Source organism: Bombina bombina, chromosome 7 (genome assembly GCF_027579735.1).
Source record: "Bombina bombina isolate aBomBom1 chromosome 7, aBomBom1.pri, whole genome shotgun sequence".
NCBI lineage: Eukaryota > Metazoa > Chordata > Amphibia > Anura > Bombinatoridae > Bombina > Bombina bombina.
In genome coordinates, this window is record NC_069505.1 from 184,080,654 (window position 1) to 184,104,106 (window position 23,453).

Here is a 23,453-nt window from a genome sequence, read left to right on the forward strand (position 1 = left end):
CGCGGAGGTGGGGGGTGCCCAGGAGCTGCAGACTTTTCTCTGATATTTTTAGGGAGGGGCTGACAGAAAATTCCACACATTTCTGTGCTCTGATAAACAGAACTTAACTCTCATATACAGAGCTAACCTACATAGGCACAGTAAGGGTTACTGGGGGGAAATGTTCTCTTAGGTACAACCTGCTGGTGCTCAGTATGTCCCCACACTCGGTGACACTGTGCCAGGTCACCCCCACCTGTCACCCTACATCCTACTACTGCAGTGCAACGTTACACACTTAGGAATAATCCAATCACAAACTTACACATAAATGTGACAGCCTCAATCTCCCCCCATCATGGTGTGTCACTGTCCCAAGTCCCCTCCATCCAGTGCATCTCTCACCAGCTGCCAGAGTTCTCTGCCCACTCCCCCATCCTGGGTTCTCCTGGTCCTTGTGTGCCTGGTTCCTTCTCTCTGACTCCTATCTTGTTCTCTCCCACTGCACCAGCCCTCCCCTCTACTAAGCATCCTCCCTTCTCCAATCCCTCCTCCATTTCACTCTATATACCCCCTACCTTAAGCTCTCCCACCCTTTATCCATCTCTCACACTATCACCTAGTCCTCAGCTTTATCTCCTCTTCTTTCCCTTTCTTCTAGTTGTATCCTCTAACTTTACTCTCAATTCTTCTGTTTCCCTTTCTTGTCAATCTATACAGCCCCAAGTTATCCTCTTCACAAAAATCCTACTCCATTCACCCTCTCTGTTCCCCATATTATTATTCTCCTACCTAATACATGTAGATACATACATATATATATATATATCTATTCACACAAGCACACAAACGCGCACACACACATATATATACATGCACACACACTTATACACCTTTTTCTCACCATCTGTATTTACCTACCGATCAGCGCACTGACTTACAAGGGCAGCGTTACTGAATTTCGTATATCTGCTCTCCCCTGATCTTTAACACCAGGTGGACAGAACCACTGCTGCTGGAGGAGGGTGAAAATACCCTACAGGCACTTACCATTTAGCTGCTGGGGGGAGTATGCTTCTGATCCAGAGTCCGGAGGAGAGTCAGGTAAAGTGCTGAGGGGAGGATGGAGAATGCAGCTTTAGAGAGTTTCATCCCATTCAGATATTGTACATTGCCTAGCTAAACCCACAGATCTTCAAACGATCACAAGTAGTTAGATTAGACCTTCTGATTTTGTGAAGCTCTGTTTTGCTTCTCCTAACAAAGTCAGTGCTAGTACATAGTGCAGAGCTTGTACACAGTGCAGAGATGATATATAGTGCAGTGCTCGTGCATCGTGTATAGCTCATATAAAGTGCACTGCTTGCACATAGTGCACAGGTTGTAAACAATGTAGTGCATGAACATAGTGCACTACAGAGCTCATGTATAGTGTAGCTAGCACAGTGCTTGTGAATAGTGGAGAGCTTGTATATAGTGCAGTGCTTGCAAATAGTGTATAGCTCATATACAGTGCAATGCTTTCATATAGTGCACAGGTTGTAAATAATGTAGTGCTTGTGCACAGTGCGGAGCTCATGCATAGTGTAGCTAACACAGTGCTTGTGAATAGTGGAGAGCTTGTATATAGTGCAGTGCTGATATAAAGTGCAGTGCTTGTGCATGGTGCTCATATACAGTGCACTGCTTGCACATAGTGCAGATGTAGAAAATAAGGTGGTGCTTGTGCACAGTGCAGAGCTTGTGAATAGTGTACAGCTTGCATATAGCACACTGCCTGTGTATTGTGCAGTGCTTGTGTAGAGTGTACAGCTTGCATATAGCTTCCTGCCTGTATATTGTGCAGTGCATGTGAATAATCCAGAGCTTGCATATAGCTCACTGCCTGTATACTGTGCAGTGCTTGTGTAGAGTGCAGAGCTTGCATATAGCTTCCTGCCTGTATAGTGTGCAGTGCATGTGCATAGTGCAGAGGTTCCATAGCCCACTGCCTGTATATTAAGCAGTGCTTGTGTACAGTGTACAGCTTGCATATAGCTCACTGCCTGTATATTGTGCAGGCATATAGCTCACTGACTTTATGTTGTGCAGTGCTTAGCTAGAGTGTACAGCTTTCATATAGCTCACTGCCTGTATATTGTGCAGTGCTTGTGTAGAGTGTACAACTTGCATATAGCTCACTGTTTGTATATTGTGCAGTGCTTGTGTAGAGTGTACAGCTTGCATTTAGCTCACTGCCTGTATGTTGTGGAGTGCTTATGTAGAGTGTACAGCTTGTATATAGCTCACTGCCTGTATATTGTGCAGGGCTTGTGCATACTGTACAGCTTGCATATAGCTCACTGCCTGTATATTCTGCAGTGCTTGTGTAGTGTACAACTTGCATATAGCTCACTGCCTGTATATTGTGCAGCGCTTGTGCATAGTGTACAGCTTGCATATAGCTCACTGCCTGTATATTGTGCAGTGCTTGTGCATTGTGTAGAGCTTGCATATAGCTCACTGCCTGTATATTGTGCTGTGCTTGTGTAGAGTGTACAGCTTGTATATAGCTTACTGCCTGTATATTGTGCAGTGCTTGTGTAGAGTGTACAGCTTGCATATAGCTCACTGTCTGTATATTGTGCAGTGCTTGTGTAGAGTGTACAACTTGCATATAGCTCACTGCCTGTATATTGTGCAGTGCTTGTGTAGAGTGTACAACTTGCATATAGCTCACTGCCTGTATGTTGTGCAGTGCTTATGTAGAGTGTACAGTTTGCATATAGTTCACTGCCTGTATATTGTGCAGTGCTTGTGTAGAGTGTACAGCTTGCATATAGCTCACTGCCTGTATATTGTGCAGTGCTTGTGTAGAGTGTACAGCTTGCATATAGCTCACTGCCTGTATATTGTGCAGTGCTTGTGCATAGTGTAGAGTTTGCATATAGCTCACTGTCTGTATATTGTGCAGTGTTTGTGAAGAGTGTACAACTTGCATATAACTCACTGTCTGTGTATTGTGCAGTGCTTGTGTAGAGTGTACAGCTTGCATATAGCTCACTGCCTGTATATTGTGCAGTGCTTGTGCATAGTGTAGAGTTTGCATATAGCTCACTGTCTGTATATTGTGCAGTGTTTGTGAAGAGTGTACAACTTGCATATAGCTCACTGCCTGTATATTGTGCAGGGCTTGTGCATAGTGTATAGCTTGCATATAGCTCACTGCCTGTATATTGTGCAGTGCTTGTATAGTGTACAGCTTGCATATAGCTCACTGCCTGTATATTGTGCAGTGCTTGTGCATTTTGTAGAGCTTGCATATAGCTCACTGTCTGTATATTGTGCAGTGCTTGTGTAGAGTTTTCAGCTTGTATATAGCTCACTGCCTGTATATTGTGCAGTGCTTGCGTAGAGTGTACAGCTTGTATATAGCTCACTGCCTGTATATTGTGCCGTGCTTGTGCATAGTGTACAACTTGCATATAGCTCACTGCCTGTATATTGTGCAGTGCTTGTGTAGAGTGTACAGCTTGTATATAGCTCACTGCCTGTATATTGTGCTATGCTTGTGTATAGTGTACAACTTGCATATATCTCACTGCCTGTATATTGTGCAGTGCTTGTGTAGCGTGTACAGCTTGCATATAGCTCACTGCCTGTATATCGTGCAGTGCTTGTGTAGAGTGTACAGCTTGCATATAGCTCACTGACTGTATATTGTGCTGTGCTTGTATAGAGTGTACAACTTGCATATAGCTCACTGCCTGTATATTGTGCAGTACTTGTGTAGAGTACAGAGCTTGCGTATAGCTTCCTGCCTGTATATTGTGCAGTGCTTGCATAGTGTACAGCTTGCATATAGCTTACTGCCTGTATATTGTGCTGTGCTTGTGTAGAGTGCACAGCTTGCATATAACTCACTGCCTGTATATTGTGCTGTGCTTGTGTAGAGTGTACAACTTGCATATAGCTCACTGCCTGTATATTGTGCAGTGCTTGTGTATAGTGTACAGCTGCATATAGCTCACTGCCTGTATCTTGAGCAGTGCTTGTGTAAAGTGTACAGCTTGTATATAGCTCACTGCCTGTATATTGTGCCGTACCTTTGTATAGTGTACAGCTTGCATATAGCTCACTGCCTGTATCTTGTGCAGTGCTTGCGTAGAGTGTACAGCTTGCATAAAGCTCACTGCCTGTATATTGTGCAGTGCTTGTGTAGAGTGTACAGCTTGCATATAGCTCACTGTCTGTGTATTGTGCAGTGCTTGTGTAGAGTGTACAGCTTGCATATAGCTCACTGCCTGTATATTGTGCAGTGCTTGTGTAGAGTGTACAGCTTGCATATAGCTCACTGTCTGTATATTGTGCAGTGCTTGTGTAAAGTGTACAACTTGCATATAGCTCACTGTCTGTATATTGTGCAGTGCTTGTGTATAGTGTACAGCTTGCATATAGCTCACTGCCTGTATATCGTGCAGTGCTTGTGTAGAGTGTACAGTTTGCATATAGTTCACTGCCTGTATATTGTGCTGTGCTTGTGTACAGTGTACAGCTTGCATATAGCTCACTGCCTGTATATTGTGCTGTGCTTGTGTAGAGTGTACAGCTTGCATATAGCTCACTGCCTGTATATTGTGCTGTGCTTGTGTAGAGTGTACAACTTGCATATAGCTCACTGCCTGTATATTGTGCAGTGCTTGTGTATAGTGTACAGCTGCATATAGCTCACTGCCTGTATCTTGTGCAGTGCTTGTGTAGAGTGCACAGCTTGCATATAGCTCACTGCTTGTATATTGTGCATTGCTTGTGTATAGTGTACAGCTGCATATAGCTCACTGCCTGTATCTTGTGCAGTGCTTGTGTAGAGTGTACAGCTTGCATATAGCTCACTGCCTGTATATTGTGCTGTGCTTGTGTAGAGTGTACAACTTGCATATAGCTCACTGCCTGTATATTGTGCTGTGCTTGTGTATAGTGTACAGCTGCATATAGCTCACTGCCTGTATCTTGTGCAGTGCTTGTGTAGAGTGTACAGCTTGCATATAGCTCATTGCTTGTGTATAGTGTACAGCTGCATATAGCTCACTGCCTGTATCTTGTGCAGTGCTTATGTAGAGTGTACAGCTTGCATATAGCTCACTGCCTGTATATTGTGCAGTGCTTGTGCATTGTGTAGAGCTTGCATATAGCTCACTGCCTGTATATTGTGCTGTGCTTGTGTAGAGTGTACAGCTTGCATATAGCTCACTGCCTGTATATTGTGCAGTGCTTGTGTAGAGTGTACAGCTTGCATATAGCTCACTGTCTGTATATTGTGCAGTGCTTGTGTAAAGTGTACAACTTGCATATAGCTCACTGTCTGTATATTGTGCAGTGCTTGTGTATAGTGTACAGCTTGCATATAGCTCACTGCCTGTATATTGTGCAGTGCTTGTGAAAAGTGTACAGTTTGCATATAGTTCACTGCCTGTATATTGTGCTGTGCTTGTGTACAGTGTACAGCTTGCATATAGCTCACTGCCTGTATATTGTGCTGTGCTTGTGTAGAGTGTACAGCTTGCATATTGCTCACTGCCTGTATATTGTGCTGTGCTTGTGTAGAGTGTACAACTTGCATATAGCTCACTGCCTGTATATTGTGCAGTGCTTGTGTAGAGTGTACAGCTTGCATATAGCTCACTGCCTGTATCTTGTGCAGTGCTTGCGTAGAGTGTACAGCTTGCATAAAGCTCACTGCCTGTATATTGTGCAGTGCTTGTGTAGAGTGTACAGCTTGCATATAGCTCACTGCCTGTATATTGTGCAGTGCTTGTGTAGAGTGTACAGCTTGCATATAGCTCACTGCCTGTATATTGTGCAGTGCTTGTGTAGAGTGTACAGCTTGCATATAGCTCACTGTCTGTATATTGTGCAGTGCTTGTGTAAAGTGTACAACTTGCATATAGCTCACTGTCTGTATATTGTGCAGTGCTTGTGTATAGTGTACAGCTTGCATATAGCTCACTGCCTGTATATCGTGCAGTGCTTGTGTAGAGTGTACAGTTTGCATATAGTTCACTGCCTGTATATTGTGCTGTGCTTGTGTAGAGTGTACAGCTTGCATATAGCTCACTGCCTGTATATTGTGCTGTGCTTGTGTAGAGTGTACAGCTTGCATATAGCTCACTGCCTGTATATTGTGCTGTGCTTGTGTAGAGTGTACAACTTGCATATAGCTCACTGCCTGTATATTGTGCAGTGCTTGTGTATAGTGTACAGCTGCATATAGCTCACTGCCTGTATCTTGTGCAGTGCTTGTGTAGAGTGTACAGCTTGCATATAGCTCACTGCTTGTATATTGTGCATTGCTTGTGTATAGTGTACAGCTGCATATAGCTCACTGCCTGTATCTTGTGCAGTGCTTGTGTAGAGTGTACAGCTTGCATATAGCTCACTGCCTGTATATTGTGCTGTGCTTGTGTAGAGTGTACAACTTGCATATAGCTCACTGCCTGTATATTGTGCTGTGCTTGTGTATAGTGTACAGCTGCATATAGCTCACTGCCTGTATCTTGTGCAGTGCTTGTGTAGAGTGTACAGCTTGCATATAGCTCATTGCTTGTGTATAGTGTACAGCTGCATATAGCTCACTGCCTGTATCTTGTGCAGTGCTTATGTAGAGTGTACAGCTTGCATATAGCTCACTGCCTGTATATTGTGCAGTGCTTGTGTAGAGTGTACAGCTTGCATATAGCTCACTGCCTGTATCTTGTGCAGTGCTTGCGTAGAGTGTACAGCTTGCATAAAGCTCACTGCCTGTATATTGTGCAGTGCTTGTGTAGAGTGTACAGCTTGCATATAGCTCACTGCCTGTATATTGTGCAGTGCTTGTGTAGAGTGTACAGCTTGCATATAGCTCACTGCCTGTATATTGTGCAGTGCTTGTGTAGAGTGTACAGCTTGCATATAGCTCACTGTCTGTATATTGTGCAGTGCTTGTGTAAAGTGTACAACTTGCATATAGCTCACTGTCTGTATATTGTGCAGTGCTTGTGTATAGTGTACAGCTTGCATATAGCTCACTGCCTGTATATCGTGCAGTGCTTGTGTAGAGTGTACAGTTTGCATATAGTTCACTGCCTGTATATTGTGCTGTGCTTGTGTAGAGTGTACAGCTTGCATATAGCTCACTGCCTGTATATTGTGCTGTGCTTGTGTAGAGTGTACAGCTTGCATATAGCTCACTGCCTGTATATTGTGCTGTGCTTGTGTAGAGTGTACAACTTGCATATAGCTCACTGCCTGTATATTGTGCAGTGCTTGTGTATAGTGTACAGCTGCATATAGCTCACTGCCTGTATCTTGTGCAGTGCTTGTGTAGAGTGTACAGCTTGCATATAGCTCACTGCTTGTATATTGTGCATTGCTTGTGTATAGTGTACAGCTGCATATAGCTCACTGCCTGTATCTTGTGCAGTGCTTGTGTAGAGTGTACAGCTTGCATATAGCTCACTGCCTGTATATTGTGCTGTGCTTGTGTAGAGTGTACAACTTGCATATAGCTCACTGCCTGTATATTGTGCTGTGCTTGTGTATAGTGTACAGCTGCATATAGCTCACTGCCTGTATCTTGTGCAGTGCTTGTGTAGAGTGTACAGCTTGCATATAGCTCATTGCTTGTGTATAGTGTACAGCTGCATATAGCTCACTGCCTGTATCTTGTGCAGTGCTTATGTAGAGTGTACAGCTTGCATATAGCTCACTGCCTGTATATTGTGCTGTGCTTGTGTAGAGTGTACAGCTGCATATAGCTCACTGCCTGTATATTGTGCAGTGCTTGTGTAGAGTGTACAGCTTGCATATAGCTCACTGCCTGTATATTGTGCAGTGCTTGTGTAGAGTGTATAGCTTGCATATAGCACACTGCCTGTATATTGTGCACTGCTTGTGTAGAGTGTACAGCTTGTATATAGCTCACTGCCTGTATATTGTGCTGTGCTTGTGTATAGTGTATAGCTTGCATATAGCTCACTGTCTGTATATTGTGCAGTGCTTGTGTAGAGTGTACAGCTTGCATATAGCTCACTGCCTGTATATTGTGCAGTGCTTGTGTAGAGTGTACAGCTTGTATATAGCTCACTGCCTGTATATTGTGCCGTGCTTGTGTATAGTGTATAGATTGCATATAGCTCACTGTCTGTATATTGTGCAATGCTTGTGTAGAGTGTACAACTTGCATATAGCTCACTGCCTCTATATTGTGCAGTGCTTGTGTATAATGTACAGCTGCATATAGCTCACTGCCTGTATCTTGTGCAGTGCTTGTGTAGAGTGTACAGCTTGCATATAGCTCACTGCCTGTATATTGTGCAGTGCTTGTGTATAGTGTACAGCTGCATATAGCTCACTGCCTGTATCTTGTGCAGTGCTTGTGTAGAGTGTACAGATTGCATATAGCTCACTGCCTGTATATTGTGCAGTGCTTGTGAAGAGTGTACAACTTGCATATAGCTAACTGCCTGTATATCGTTCAGTGCTTGTGTAGAGTGTACAACTTGCATATAGATCACTGCCTGTATATTGTGCAGTGCTTGTGTATAGTGTACAGCTTGTATATAGCTCACTGCCTGTATATTGTGCAGTGCTTGTGTACAGTGTACAGCTTGCATATAGCTCACTGTCTTTATATTGTGCAGTGCTTGTGTAAAGTGTACAACTTGCATATAGCTCACTGTCTGTACTGTATATTGTGCAATGCTTGTGTAGAGTGTACAACTTGCATATAGCTCACTGCCTGTATATTGTGCAGTGCTTGTGTAGTGTACAACTTGCATATAGATCACTGCCTGTATATTGTGCAGTACTTGTGTATAGTGTACAGCTTGTATATAGCTCACTGCCTGTATATTGTGCAGTGCTTGTGTACAGTGTACAGCTTGCATATAGCTCACTGTCTGTATATTGTGCAGTGCTTGTGTAGAGTGTACAACTTGCATATAGCTCACTGCCTGTATATTGTACAGTGCTTGTGTAGAGTGTACAGCTTGCATATAGCTCACTGTCTGTATATTGTGCAGTGCTTGTGCATAGTGTACAGCTTGTATATAGTTCACTGCCTTTATTGTGCAGTGCATGTGCATAGTGTAGAACTTGCATATAGCTCACTGCCTGTATATTGTGCAGTGCTTGCGTAATGTACAGCTTGCATATAGCTGACTGCCTGTATATTGTGCAGTGTTTGTGTAGAGTACAGACCTTGCATATAGCTTCCTGCCTGTATATTGTGCAGTGCTTTTGAAGAGTGTACAACTTGCATAAAGCTCACTGCCTGTATATTGTGCAATGCTTGTGTAGAGTGTACAGCTTGCATATAGCTCACTGTCTGTATATTGTGCAGTGCATGTGCATAGTGTACAGCTTGTATATAGTTTACTGCCTGTATATTGTGCAGTGCATGTGCATAGTGTAGAGCTTGCATATAGCTCACTGCCTGTATATTGTGCAGTGCTTGTGTAGAGTGTACAGCTTGCATATAGCTCACTGCCTGTATATTGTGCAGTGCTTTTGTAGAGTGTACAGCTTGCATATAGCTCACTGTCTGTATACTGTGCAGTGCTTGTGTAGAGTGTACAGCTTACATATAGCTCACTGCCTGTATATTGTGCTGTGCTTGTGTAGAGTGTACAGCTTGCATATAGCTCACTGCCTGTATATTGTGCAGTGCTTGCATAGTGTAAAGCTTGCATATAGCTCACTGCCTGTATATTGTGCAGTTATTTTGTAGAGTGTACAGCTTGCTTATAGCTCACTGCCTGTATATTGTGCTGTGCTTGTGTAGAGTGTACAGCTTGCATATAGCTCACTGCTTGTATATTGTGCAGTGCTTGCATAGTGTAAAGCTTGCATATAGCTCACTGCCTGTATATTGTGCAGTTCTTGTGTAGAGTTTACAGCTTGCTTATAGCTCACTGCCTGTATATTGTGCAGTGCTTGTTCATAGTGTAGAGCTTGTATATAGTTCACTGACTGTGTACTGTGTAGTGCTTGTGAAGAGTGTACAGCTTGCATATAGCTGACTGCCTGTATATTGTGCAGTGCTTGTGTATAGTGTACAGCTTGCATATAGCTCAATGCCTGTATATTGTGCAGTGCTTGTGCAGAGTGTACAACTTGCATATAGCTGACTGCCTGTATATTGTGCAGTGCTTGTGTATAGTGTACAGCTTGCATATAGCTCACTGACTGTATATTGTGCTGTGCTTGTGTAGAGTGTACAACTTGCATATAGCTCACTGCCTGTATATTGTGCTGTGCTTGTGTAGAGTGTACAGCTTGTATATAGCTCACTGCCTGTATCTTGTGCAGTGCTTGTGTAAAGTGTACAGCTTGCATATAGCTCACTGCCTGTATATTGTGCTGTGCTTGTGTAGAGTTTACCGCTTGCATATAGCTCACTGCCTGTATATTGTGCAGTGCTTGTGTAGAGTGTACAGCTTGCATATAGCTCACTGCCTTTATCTTGTGCAGTGCTTGTGAAGAGTGTACAACTTGCATATAGCTCACTGCCTGTATATTGTGCAGTGCTTGTGTAGAGTGTACAGCTTGCATATAGTTCACTGTCTGTATAATGTGCAGTGCATGTGCATAGTGTACAGCTTGTATATAGCTCACTGCCTGTATATTGTGCAGTGCTTGTGTAGAGTGTACAGCTTGCATATAGCTCACTGCCTGTATATTGTGCAGTGCTTGCGCAGTGTACAGATTGCATATAGCTCACTGCCTGTATATTGTGCAGTTCTTGTGTAGAGTGTACAGCTTTCTTATAGCTCACTGCCTGTATATTGTGCAGTGCTTGTTCATAGTGTACAGCTTGTTTATAGCTCACTGCCTGTATATTGTGCTGTGCTTGTGTAGAGTGTACCGCTTGCATATAGCTCACTGCCTGTATATTGTGCAGTGCTTGTTCATAGTGTACAACTTGTTTATAGCTCACTGCCTGTATATTGTGCCGTTTTTGTGTATAGTGTACAGATTGCATATAGCTGACTGCCTGTAGATTGTGCAGTGCTTGTGTAGAGTGTACAGCTTGCATATAGCTCACTGTCTGTATATTGTGCAGTGCTTGTGTAGAGTGTACAGCTTGCATATAGCTCACTGCCTGTATATTGTGCAGTGCTTGTGTAGAGTGTAGAGCTTGTATATAGCTCATTGCCTGTATATTGTGCAGTGATTGTGTATAGTGTACAGCTTGTATATAGCTCACTGCCTGTATATTGTGCCATGCTTGTGTATATTGTACAGCTTGTATATAGCTCACTGCATGTATATTGTGCCATGCTTGTGTATAGTGTACAGCTTGTATATAGCTCACTACCTGTATATTGTGCAGTGCTTGTGAAGAGGGCAGAGCTATTAGATTGTGCAAACAGTAGTATTACATTAATATTTCCTGTACATTGTGCATTTCTCACACAGCACAGCTATCACATCTGTTCCTGCATAATGTGGGAGTGAGCTCTTCATAGAATATATACATTGGAATGATAAACAGCTACATTTACATCACTATGAGACTATGAGCATATTCTAATGGTATGATGCACAATTAATACAGTGACTTAAATATTTAACATAAAAAGCTGCCCTATAGCGTAATAAAGGGATTTGTGTTATTAAAGAAATATTGATAAGCAAAATAACACACCAATATTCAAGAACACTTATATAGATGAATACAAAAATTGTGTCTTAATGAAAACAGGTCCCCAAGTGTGTAAAGTGAGGTGCAGCTTTGTTTCCCAGAGCGTGTTCTTTACGTTCCCACTGAAGATTCTGTTTGCAAAAAAACAAGACACAAGCGCACCTTGATTCTAAGGTAGTGAATAATGTATTTGTAAAAAGACACCATAAAAAACACTTGCTAGATAAAATATTACAGAGGCGTGAATAATCCTTCAGTCACGGCAATTCGGCTGGTGTGGTTCACTCTCGTTTTCACTCTATCGTGTGTACAATTTCTCTTCGTTAATGGAAACGAGAGTGAACCACACCAGCTGAATAGCAGGATTGTTTACGCCTCTGTAATATTTTATCTAGTAAGTGGTTTTTATGGTGTCTTTTTACAAATACATTATTTGCTACCTTAGAATCGAGATGCGCTTGCGTCTTGTTTTTTGCATACAAAAGGGATTAGTGTGTAGCCTTTAAAAGAAGAACCCACACACTAAACTCTAGGTGTCAGTTGTAAACCGTGATACTGTATGTATCTATTAAAAGCACAGTTAAAGGGACAGTCAACACCAGAATATTTGTTGTTTTAAAAGAAAGATAATCCCTTAATTACCAATTCCCCAGTTTTGCATAACAACACAGTTATAATTATACAAGTTTTACCTCTGTAATTACCTTCTATCTAAGCCTCAGCAGACTGCCCCCTTATTGACATACTTGCATTTTAGCCAATCCGAGCTGTCTCCATGGTAAATTCACGTGCATGAGCTCAATGTTATCTATATGAAACACGTGAACTAATGCCCTCTAGTGGCGAAAAACTATCAAAATGCATTTAGATTAGAGGCGGCCTTCAAGGTCTCAGAAATTAGCATATGACCCTCCTAGGTTTAGCTTTCATACCAAGAGATCAAAGCAAAATTGGTGATAAAAGTATATTGGAAAGTTGTTTAAAATTACAAGCCCTATTTGAAACATGAAAGTTTTTTTTGGACTTGACTGTCCCTTGGACTTGACTGTACTTGAAAATTGTAATTGTTTAAAAAGATAGATAATCCCTTTATTACCCATTCCCCAGTTTTGCATAACCAACATAGTTATATTAATATACTTTTTACCTCTGTGATTATCCTGTATCTAAGACTCTACAGACTGCCCCCTTATCTCAGTTCTTTTTACAAACTTGCATTTTAGCCAATTAGTGGTAATTCCTGCATAACTCTACGGGAGGTAGCACAATGTTATGTATATAGCACACATGAACTAGCGCTATCTGGCTGTGATAAGCTAATAAAATGCCCTGAGATAAGAGGCAGCCTACAGGGGCTTAGAACCAGGCAGAGTTTTAGAGGTTATAACGTTTATTAATATAACAATGTTGGTTGTACAAAGCTGGGGAATGGGTAGTAAAGGCGTTATCTATCTTTTTAAACAATAAAAAAAAATCAAGTAGACTATCGGTCACGGATACCAGGCTGCCAAAGTTAAACCCCCACCCCCTACTACCTAGCCCCCTGTGATTTCTTACCGGATTTGGACTTTTCAAAGCATTCACAATCTCCCAGACACTTGATTTTACTTGTTTTGTGTTCTGTACCTTCTCACGGAAGAGCTGACCTCTAACCGCCCAACCCCTCTCCGGCTGGCCGGGCTCCTGGAACTACCGGCCAGCCACGCCTCTCTGCATGCCAGCTGACAATTACACCAGGTCACTCCAGTGGCCCTTCACCCCAGAGCTCTGCTCTTTTGGGGATTGGTACCCCCTAGGGAGGGCAAGAGGTGGGGTGATTGCTGGAAAGGGAGGTCCCTTGGGAACTGGGGGTTTCAGACCCCCTTACAACTCCTATTTCCCTTTGGCCTACCCGGTGTACGTTTGATCACCCATAGCTCCGGCCTCCAGACACGGATCACATTGGAATGTGGCATCTGGGGACCGAGGGCTTTCCAACGACACCCTGGAAGTGCCGCCACTCCCCTGGGATCACCCCGGAATAGCCACCTCTGTAACACTGGGACTCTATAAGACAATGGACACTATGGTGGCACCAGCCTGTCTGGAGGGGAGGGAATAGCGGGAAATCTGGGGGTCTTATAAGATTCCTTATCAAGATGAGTTGGTGTATAAAAGTAGTGTGTTTCCACAATAAAGTTGTTCTTTGTTTCACCCGAAAACTGGTTCTGTCTGTTTATTTGGGTGGGCTCCGCTATAATCACTTTGCCCTGCTACATAGCGGCATGTTCCAGGTATAGGAGGTAGTCGGGGTAGCTGGTGTCCATCTGTCAGGAATGACCTGCCTTGAAAATATCTTTAATTCGTTATAGCTTGTCTCTTGCAAATCTCAGCTGCAGACCTTATTTAAATGGTATTTGTACCACTTGCTGTATCAACAACTTCTATGGAGAAGATAGCTGAAAAGACAGAGCTAGTGGGATATGATACAGGGGAATTAGAATTGTGAATGATGTTGTTTTATATCCACAATAAATATATTACCCCTTAAACTATTTGAGCAATGTGATAAGTCTCTGATTTAGTGGCTCAGTATTATTGCGACTGTAACAAAGATCGTTGTGTAACAGGATTGTGCAAATCTTAGCTTCAGATCTTAACAGAGTGCCAAGTAAACATACAATGTTTAAACACTGCAGGAGGGCGTGTTATACTTGCAGAGACTCGAGCGGCGGGTGACGTCACTGAGCTGTCAGCTGTTTGTCGGCTTCGAGTTAGACCAACGAGTTCCGATGCAAACTTGAAATGAAGCTTAACAGTAATGTCCACAGATGAACTCAAGTAGCGAATATAGTTTTAGCCCCACTGGTAAGTAGATCCAGATGAATACTGTCACACAATAGAGCTGTTTAAAACTCAGTTGAATAGAATTGCAACCACAAAGAGGATTCTTGATGAAACGCTGAATACTTCTGTAAAGGTTTACAAAGGAGTTGACATAATCCCCAATTGATCAAGTTTGGTGTTAGGATATAATCTCCAAATGTTGCTAGAGATTAGACACAGTAAATCCAAAGTTTGTCAGAAGCTTAGGTAGGAGCAAGTTATCATAGATAGCATACAAAATTACTAAGCACTAGGAACAGGGCGTGATCCTGTTTTAAAGGAATAGGAGGAGGAGTTTAGACATGAAGGCAGGTTACCATGGAGAATCCTGACATCTCCCCCTCCCGAAGAGAGACGATAGGTCGTCAAGGACCAGGACGGTCAGGATGTCGTCGATGGAAAAGAGATATCTTCCTTGGAGCATGAATATTGTGAGAAGGCTCCCATGTATCGTCGTCAGAGGAGTATCCGACCCAACATACTAGGTATTGCAACTGCCCATTGCGAACTCGAGAATCAATCAATGACTCTACCTCGTATTCATCCGTCTGAGGAAGAGTGTTAAGAGGTGGTAGAGTGTTTCCAGGAGATCTCATGGTGACATATGGTTTCAAGAGGGAGACATGAAACGTAGGGTGTACTTTCATGGAATCGGGCAGCTGTAAAGTGACTGCGTTCGGGTTAATAACTTTTGATATTGGAAATGGACCAATATACAATCCACCTAATTTTTTACTTGGCAATCTGAGTTTTAGGTTTTTTGTGGAAAGCCAAACTAAATCTCCCACTGAGTATACAGGTGCAGGCCGTCTTCGTAAGTTATAATAGTGTTTCTGTCGTTCTTGAGAATCTGCAATGTTCTCCTGTAAAGACTTAAAGGTATTTCGAAGATTAGCTGTGTAATCGTTAGCATGTGGACAATCAGAAGAGTCGTTGTCGGGTAAACCCGAAGTAGGGTATGAGTTTGGATGAAACCCATAATTCGCCTGAAATGGTGTCATCTTTGTGGAAGAATTTACGGAGTTGTTAAAAGCGAATTCCGCCATTGAAAGATAAGTTAACCACTCTTCTTGTTAGCAGGAGCAGAAGCAACGAAGATACTGTTCCAACCACTGGTTCACTCGCTCTACCTGCCCGTTCGTCTAGGGATGAAAAGAGGTTGAGAGACGGTGATCCATGTAGTTGGGTACAGAGTGCTTTCCAGAAGCGGGAGGTAAATTGTGTTCCTCGGTCCGAAGTTAAAATTTTCGGGAGGCCATGTAGGCGTACAACATTATCCAGGAATAATCTTGCAGTCTCAGTAGCCGTGAGCAATTTGTGAAAGGGTACAAAATGAGCCATCTTTGTCAGGAGGTCAACGACTACCAAGATGGTATTCATCCTTGCAGAGGTAGGTAGATCCACTATGAAATCGAGTGATAAATGATGCCATGGTTGAGGTGGAATCGGTAGAGGGATAAGAAGTCTGTATGGAGAGCGTTTGAGTGACTTTGGCGTGGCACAAATAGTACAGGTGTTTACATAAGACTTAATGGATTGTGACATTGAAGGCCACCAGAATTTTCTGGACATGTTCTCAAGTGTCCTCCTTTCCCCTGGGTGTCCTGCAAGCGGAGAATCATGATGCAACTGTAAGAGGAGAGTTCTTAGGTTTACAGGTACATATATTTTATTCTTGTGATAGAAAAGACCATCTGACTTAGATTAGAGTTCGTTTAGGGGGAGTTCTGAGTCTGTGGATAGAGAATCCTTGAAAGCTTTTAGCATAAAGGGAGTTAGTCCAACGAATTTACAAGATGGTATCATAGAAGTGATGTTGTTTTGATATTCTGGTTGGCTATCTTTCCTTAAGAGAGCATCTGCCTTTCCATTTTTGTTTGATGGCCTGTAAATGATGTGAAAATTGAACCTAGTGAAGAACAGACTCCAGCGCACCTGTCTGGAGGACAAAGTTTTATTTGTTTGTAAGAATTCCAGGTTCTTATGGTCAGTGTAAATGATGATGGGAAGTGATGTTCCTTCGAGCAGGTGCCTCCAATGTTCTAAAGCCCTTTTAATTGCTAGAAGTTCCTTTTCCCCTATTGGGTAGTTAACTTCGGAGGAACTCAAAACCTTGGAGAAAAATGCCACTGGATGCATAGGTTCAGTTAATGAAGTCTTTTGTGAGAGGATTGCACCAAGAGCGAAGTCTGAAGAATCCACCTCGAGGATATACTGAAGATTTGCGTCAGGGAAACGGAGGATTGGGGCTGAAGTGACCTTTGACTTAAGTAAGTTAAAGGCTTGAGCTGCGTCAGTGGTCCAAAGAAAACGGATAGCAGAACTTGTAAGTTGAGTCAAGGGTTTGGCTATCTTAGAAAAGTCCTTTACAAACATTCTGTAATAATTTACAAACCCGAGGAACCTTTGAAGTTCCTTTCTACTTTTAGGAGTAGCCCAGTTCTTCACAGTCTCTACTTTGTCATCCTGCATGCTAATACCACTTGGGCTGATGTTGTAACCGAGAAATGAGATAGTGTTGGTGTGGAACTCATACTTCTCGAGCAAAGTCTGTGAAGCTGAAAAAGTGTACAACTTACTTTTCTTAGTCTTCTGAAGTAATGGGCAATCCTTCACTGAATGAGATGAATTAGCACAATACATGCAAAGCATGTTCTGTCTGCGACGGGACCTTTCTTCTGGGGTCAACGGACCCCTAGCTAGACCAACCTCCATTGGTTCTGGAACTGATCTCGAAGTTGATGGTGGATTTGCTGTATTTTGAGATCTGGGATATTGATCCCCATGATATCTTTCAGACCTTCTCTCCCGTAAATGGCGGTCTATCTGTATGACCAACCTCATTAGGGATTCTAAGGATTTAGGCAGATCTGTACGAGCTAGCTCATCTTTTATATTGTCAGCGAGACCAAGTCTAAACTGATTTCTTAAAGCAATAGGATTCCATTGGGAGTCCCGGGAGTACTGCTTAAACTCCGCAATGTAGTCTTCGACTACTCGTTTACCTTGCTTCAGGCTACGCATAGCTGTCTCAGCAGTCAACTGGGAATCTGTGTCAAGATAGAGTTCATCCATTTGATTAAGGAATTCGTCTAGAGAACCAAGGATGGGTTGATTAGTTTCAAAGAAAGCGTCTGCCCATACCCTTGGTTCACCTCTGAGGAATGAAATTAAAGTGAGGACTTTCACTCTTTCAGTACAATAAGTTTTAGGCTTTAGGTTAAATAGTAAGAGGCAGGCATTTTTAAATTGACGGTACAACTTTCTGTTACCAGAGAAGGGTTCAGGTAGTGATACAACAGGCTCTGGGATAGGCTCTGGTTGCTGTGGTTTGGCAGCTATGGAATCTCTGATAATTCTTCTTAGAGACTGATTTTCAATCTCCAGATCTCTTAATGCTTGTCCCATTTGATCCACTCGCTGGGATAAATTATAAACGAATTGTGGAAGGTCTGCTGGATCTGTACCCATGGCTTAGTAATTAATGTCAGGAATTATCTGCCTTGAAAATATCTTTAATTCGTTATAGCTTGTCTCTTGCAAATCTCAGCTGCAGACCTTATTTAAATGGTATTTGTACCACTTGCTGTATCAACAACTTCTATGGAGAAGATAGCTGAAAAGACAGAGCTAGTGGGATATGATACAGGGGAATTAGAATTGTGAATGATGTTGTTTTATATCCACAATAAATATATTACCCCTTAAACTATTTGAGCAATGTGATGTGAAAATTGAACCCAGTTCGTGTGGCTGGGGATACAGTGCTTCGGATCCCTACTGCATAGGTGCACCTAGATTGGTGTGCCGGCTCTAGTGCTGTGGAAGTAGGGGTTATGAACCATTTACCCACCAAGGTCACCACACTTGTTCTGGGGACCCAGGTAAGCCACTCCGCCCCGACTCCTACCCTGACCACCGACCAGATCTCCTGGGCGTCGCCCACTGACTTCGCCCAGGAGACATTGAGAGACCTGACCCTAGCCCCTTACCGTGACCGGGTAGGGACTGATCCTGTGGGCCCAGGGGGGGGGGGACCGTTTTGAGTGGGAGAGGGCGCTCCTATACAGGGTCACCGAGAGAGAGGATAGTTGCCCAAGGGACAACTGGTGGTACCGCAGAAAAATCGGTACGAGCTGCTGTGTATAGGGCATGACATTCCCCTAGCAGGACATCTAGGAGTCACAAGGACCCATTACCGACTGACTCAGACCTTATTTTGGCCAGGGGTTACAGGGGATGTTAGGCAGTACTGCAGGACCTGTGACGTTTGCCAGAGAGTAAGCAAGACCGGAGACCACTCCAAAGCTTCCTTGCACCCTCTCCCCATTATTGATGAACCCTTTAGCCGGGTATATGTAGATATTGTTGGCCCTTTGTCCCGTCCCAGCCCCTCCAAGAAAAAGTATATTCTACCTGTGGTAGATTATGCCACCCGGTACCCAGAGACAATTCCCCTGTCCAATATCAAGGCAGAGACAGTGGCAGATGCACTGCTCCAGATATTTGCCAGGGTGGGTTTTACCACGGGATCCAGTTCACTGCTGAGCTCTCCTGGCAGCTGTGGAGGCTTTGCAGGATAAAACCCCTGCAAAGCGCTCCCTACCCAGTCGGGGTAGCTGGTGTCCGTCACACTGTCCCTTTAACTAACAGATCTTTTACCCCTTTTCTGAGGAAAAAAGCAATGGAATGTTATGGCTGGAGTTTTGTGCAGATACCCGAGGGCTCGTGGTTTTTCCAATATCTGAGTAGAGATATCATCTGTACTAATATCTTATCGTGCATGACACCCCGCTGCACAAATGACATCAATCGCCCACCACAAGTGCCATCATTAGGCCTGACACAGTCTAGAGGAGCAGATTCAGCTCCTGTACTTTATATATTCATGAACTATTTGGATCCGGATCCTACACAAGTATACCAGGAAGAGTCCAGCAGCCAATATGTTTTATTTTCAAAATATCAACGCTTCCACTATTTATTTTTTTGTTATATGTATCAAAAACAATAGTGATAGTGTCGTACTAAATATAAGGCTTCCTTTATAATTAATGTGCTCCCCAATAAACAACAGATCTACCAAATTCTGTGATAATATTAAGGTTCTAAAATGACAGTAAAGTCAAAATTAAACCTTCATGATTCAGATAGAACAAGCAATTTTAAACAACTTTCCAATTTACTTCTATTATCAAATGTACTTTGTTCTTTTGGTACTCTTTATTGAAAACTAAACTTAGGTACACAGAAAGGAGCTTAGGAGTGTACACGTGTCTATAACAGTCTAAGGCAGTGGTGTTTGTAACTATGTATAACACTGTTGCAAACAAAACTGCCAGATGGCTAGACACGTGCACGCTCCTGAGCTCACCTAGGATAACTCTTTAATGAAGGATAGCAAGAGAAATGCGCAAAATTGATAATAGAAGTAAATTGGAAAATACCCATTAAGAACTCAAAAAAACACTCTGGTGTCAGCAAAAACCCTCTACATTTATATGATTTAAAGGGGCATGGAAGTCAAATGTAAACACCTGTGCCATAAAGTGCTCAAGACCTGTGCACACTAACCAGGTATGCTCATCAACAAAGGATATAAAGAGAATCAATTTGTGCATGCTCTATCTGTACCTTGTATCTTAAGTGAATCAAGACCATATTTCTGCCTACGGATCAGAAAGAGTGAGCTTAGTGTTCAGTTCTCTTCCTGATCTCTTATGTTACTTATGAAAAGCTTATGACCACCAAGCGCTTGGCCCTCCCTTTCTTCCCTCTACTGCCCCTCTACACTGTGACTCACCCGGCTGCGTAGCTGTTTTTTGGCTCTGCCTTGATGGCGAGTCCTGAACCATTCATGCACATGTGACCTGGATATCCTTTGGGGTTGAGCAAGGTATTGTTATTATTGCAGTTGATATGAGGTGGGTACAGTGCTCCCAGACCGGGTCGTCCTGTCATCTGCTGACCCACATTTGCAATAACACCTGGCATATGAACTCCGGCAGAGCCGCAGGGTTGTGCGTTTGCATAACTGGAGGAGGCCGAAATATCCGGGAAACAGCTGTGTGCAAGAACATAAACAAGTCACAGATGCCCAAAGACACAACCATTTGTAGCATGGGGTACACTACTAATAGACTTAAAGGACAGTCTAATACAAAAAACATAAATTATGCTTACCTGATAATTTCATTTCCATCTGTATGAGGAGAGTCCATGGCTTCATTCCATACTTGTGGGAATACAGAACCTAGCCACCAGGAGGAGGCAAATACACCCAGCCAAAGGCTTAAATACCTTCCCCACTCCCCTCATCCCCCAGTCATTTTGCAGAGGGAACAAGGAACAGTAGGAGAAATATCAGGGTATAAAAGGTGCCAGAAGAATAACAAAAATTTTGGTCCGCCCAACGTAGAAAATGGGTGGGGGCCGTGGACTCTCCTCATACAGATGGAAATTAAATTATCAGGTAAACATAATTTATGTTTTCCATCTTAATATGAGGAGAGTCCACGGCTTCATTCCTTACTTGTGGGAAACATATACCCAAGCTCTGGAGGACACTGAATGAAAACGGGAGGGTAAAAGGAGAGGCGGACCCTATTCTGAGGCCACCACAGCCTGCAAATCCTTTCTCCCAAAAGCTGCTTCACCCGAAGCAAACACGTAACATTTGTAAAACTTTGAAAAAGTATGTAAGGAGGACCAGGTAGCCGCCCTACAATTCTGGTTCATAGAGGCCTCATTTTTGAAGGCCCAAGAAGAAGCCACAGCTCTAGTTGAATGAGCCGTAATCCTCTGAGGAGGCTTATGTCCCGCTGTCTCATATGCTAAGCGGATAATGCTCCTCAACTAAAAAAGGAAATTTATGCTTACCTGATAAATTTATTTCTTTTACGATATGATGAGTCCACAGATTTCATCCTTACTTATGGGATTACGCCTCCTGGTCAGCAGGAAGTGGCAAAGAGCACCACAGCAGAGCTGTATATATAGCTCCTCTCTTCCCTCCCACTTCAGTCATTCGACCGAAGTTAGGAAAAGAAAGGAAAAGCCAAAGGTGCAGAGGTGACTGAAGTTTAACATAAATAAATACCTGTCTTAGAAATGACAGGGTGGGTCGTAGACTCGTCATATTGTAAAAGAAATAAATTTATCAGGTAAGCATAAATTTCCTTTTCTTTTACAAGATATGACGAGTCCACGGATACAATACCAAAGCTATAGGACACGGATGAAAGGGAGGGACAAGACAGGAACCTAAACAGAAGACACCACTGAAGGAGAGGTAGGTGTGTAAAGACAACACACCTGAAGTAGCGCTAATCTCTAATATAAGTAGGACATAGATCTCAACAGTATACTTAATTAATAACTAGAAAAATTATTAAATGACAATAAATTAATACAACATTTCAATTCATAAAAACATACAAATAAAGAAGATAAGGGTATTCAAGTCCATGTATGTGGTGATATATAAAGACACAAAGGAATCCAGCTGCTCCTCTAAAACAGGTGAATCCACAGACCTTGATTGAAAGCAAAACGATCTAAAAAGATAGAGGAGAGGAGCGCAGACTCAAATGCAGGGTATAACAAAATTTAATAGTGTAAACAAAGACAAGTGGCAACTCACAAGGTATATAACATAAAATGGCATATAGTGTATCAATAACACTTAGCAACTTATCCCCTCTTCAAGTGTGTCCAGAAAGGAGTTCCAGGAAAAGGCAGGACAGGTGTATATCCTCATTCGCTCCAGGGAGGAAGCAAACAGGCAACCGGCATAAGTTCCCAAAGAGTGCCAGAAACCAGGCTGGCAACGGTAGCAAAGTCCGTATCAATGGTATAAATAATGGCGATGTAGTACCTTATCTGGCAAATAAGTGAATGAGATCCTAGGCTCCCAAATCCAAAAGTTCTGTGCTGCAGATTCAGAACTGAGGACGGCCTCACTGGATCAAACAAATGACGTTAAAGGGGAGGAGCTCTACGCGTTTCGTCCCAGTAACGTAGGGACTTTCTCAAGAGTGATTTGTTAGTAGCGTGCATATCCTCTTATAGGTAGTGTATATCCACACTCCCACATTTTACACCAATAGGGTTAAAGGTCTTGATGATATGCACGATACTTCAAACAGGGGATTGTAAACAAACGCTTGTAATAGCGTAAGTGTGGCTAATTTTCAGATATTCACAGAACATGATTGATATACAATAATAGCGATCTACAATTATAATACAGTTCTAAACATAAACCATATCTATTGGTATCTAAAAGTATTAAAAATATTATAAGTTAATATATATTCACATATAATTCTAAAAAATATAATTAATAAAAAATGTAACCAATAATCATTATAAATAAAAACCATTCAATAAATATTTAAAAAACATTAATGGGCTTAAAAATGTGCTAAATGCAATACATCCTATATATATGTTGTAACCAACAATTCATATATAGATACACAATATGTGATATACATAAAAAGCCATTATTGTATAAAATAAATAGTGATGTGTAGAGTTAAAGGAATGCTTGCAAATCAATGTCGATATTTAACCCTTTCGGTTCCAAACAGTTAAGGGTCCTAATCCAAAAGGTCTCCCTTTTTCTAAGATTTAGCAGTCTATTGGTGTCCCATACGTTGGGTTTAATCCATTCTATGATTTTAACGGATAGATCAGACGGATTGCAATTATGGAAGAGCTTAAAGTGGCGTGAAACACTATGGTTCTCAAACCCTGATTCTATGTTTCTTATATGTTCCCTAACTCTATATTTTATTTTGCGTTTAGTGCGACCAATATAAATTAATCCACATTTGCATATGAGTTGGTAAATTACATATGTGGTATGACATGTGCACCTGTCCTTGCAGGGGTACCTTTTTGTTCCATCATAATTAAGAAAATAGGTGGAATTGCTGTCTAT

General features: G+C 42.3%; 1 protein-coding gene across 4 annotated transcripts in view; it reads right to left on the reverse strand.

The window, feature by feature from the left end:
* The window catches only part of MYRF (myelin regulatory factor), a 377,295-nt gene that overhangs the window by 102,273 nt on the left and 251,569 nt on the right, over window positions 1–23,453 (reverse strand). For 2 of the 4 annotated variants that reach the window (XM_053720470.1, XM_053720472.1), the window contains exons 3-4: window positions 20,310–20,570; window positions 1,030–1,091 (exon numbers count right to left, since the gene is read on the reverse strand). The exons of 1 other annotated variant lie outside the window; for it this stretch is intronic. In XM_053720470.1, coding sequence (XP_053576445.1) covers window positions 1,030–1,091; window positions 20,310–20,570 — 323 coding nt within the window. Of the gene's footprint in view, window positions 1–304; window positions 429–1,029; window positions 1,092–20,309; window positions 20,571–23,453 lie in introns of those variants that run through there. One more of the 4 variants, XM_053720473.1, reaches the window with a different exon arrangement.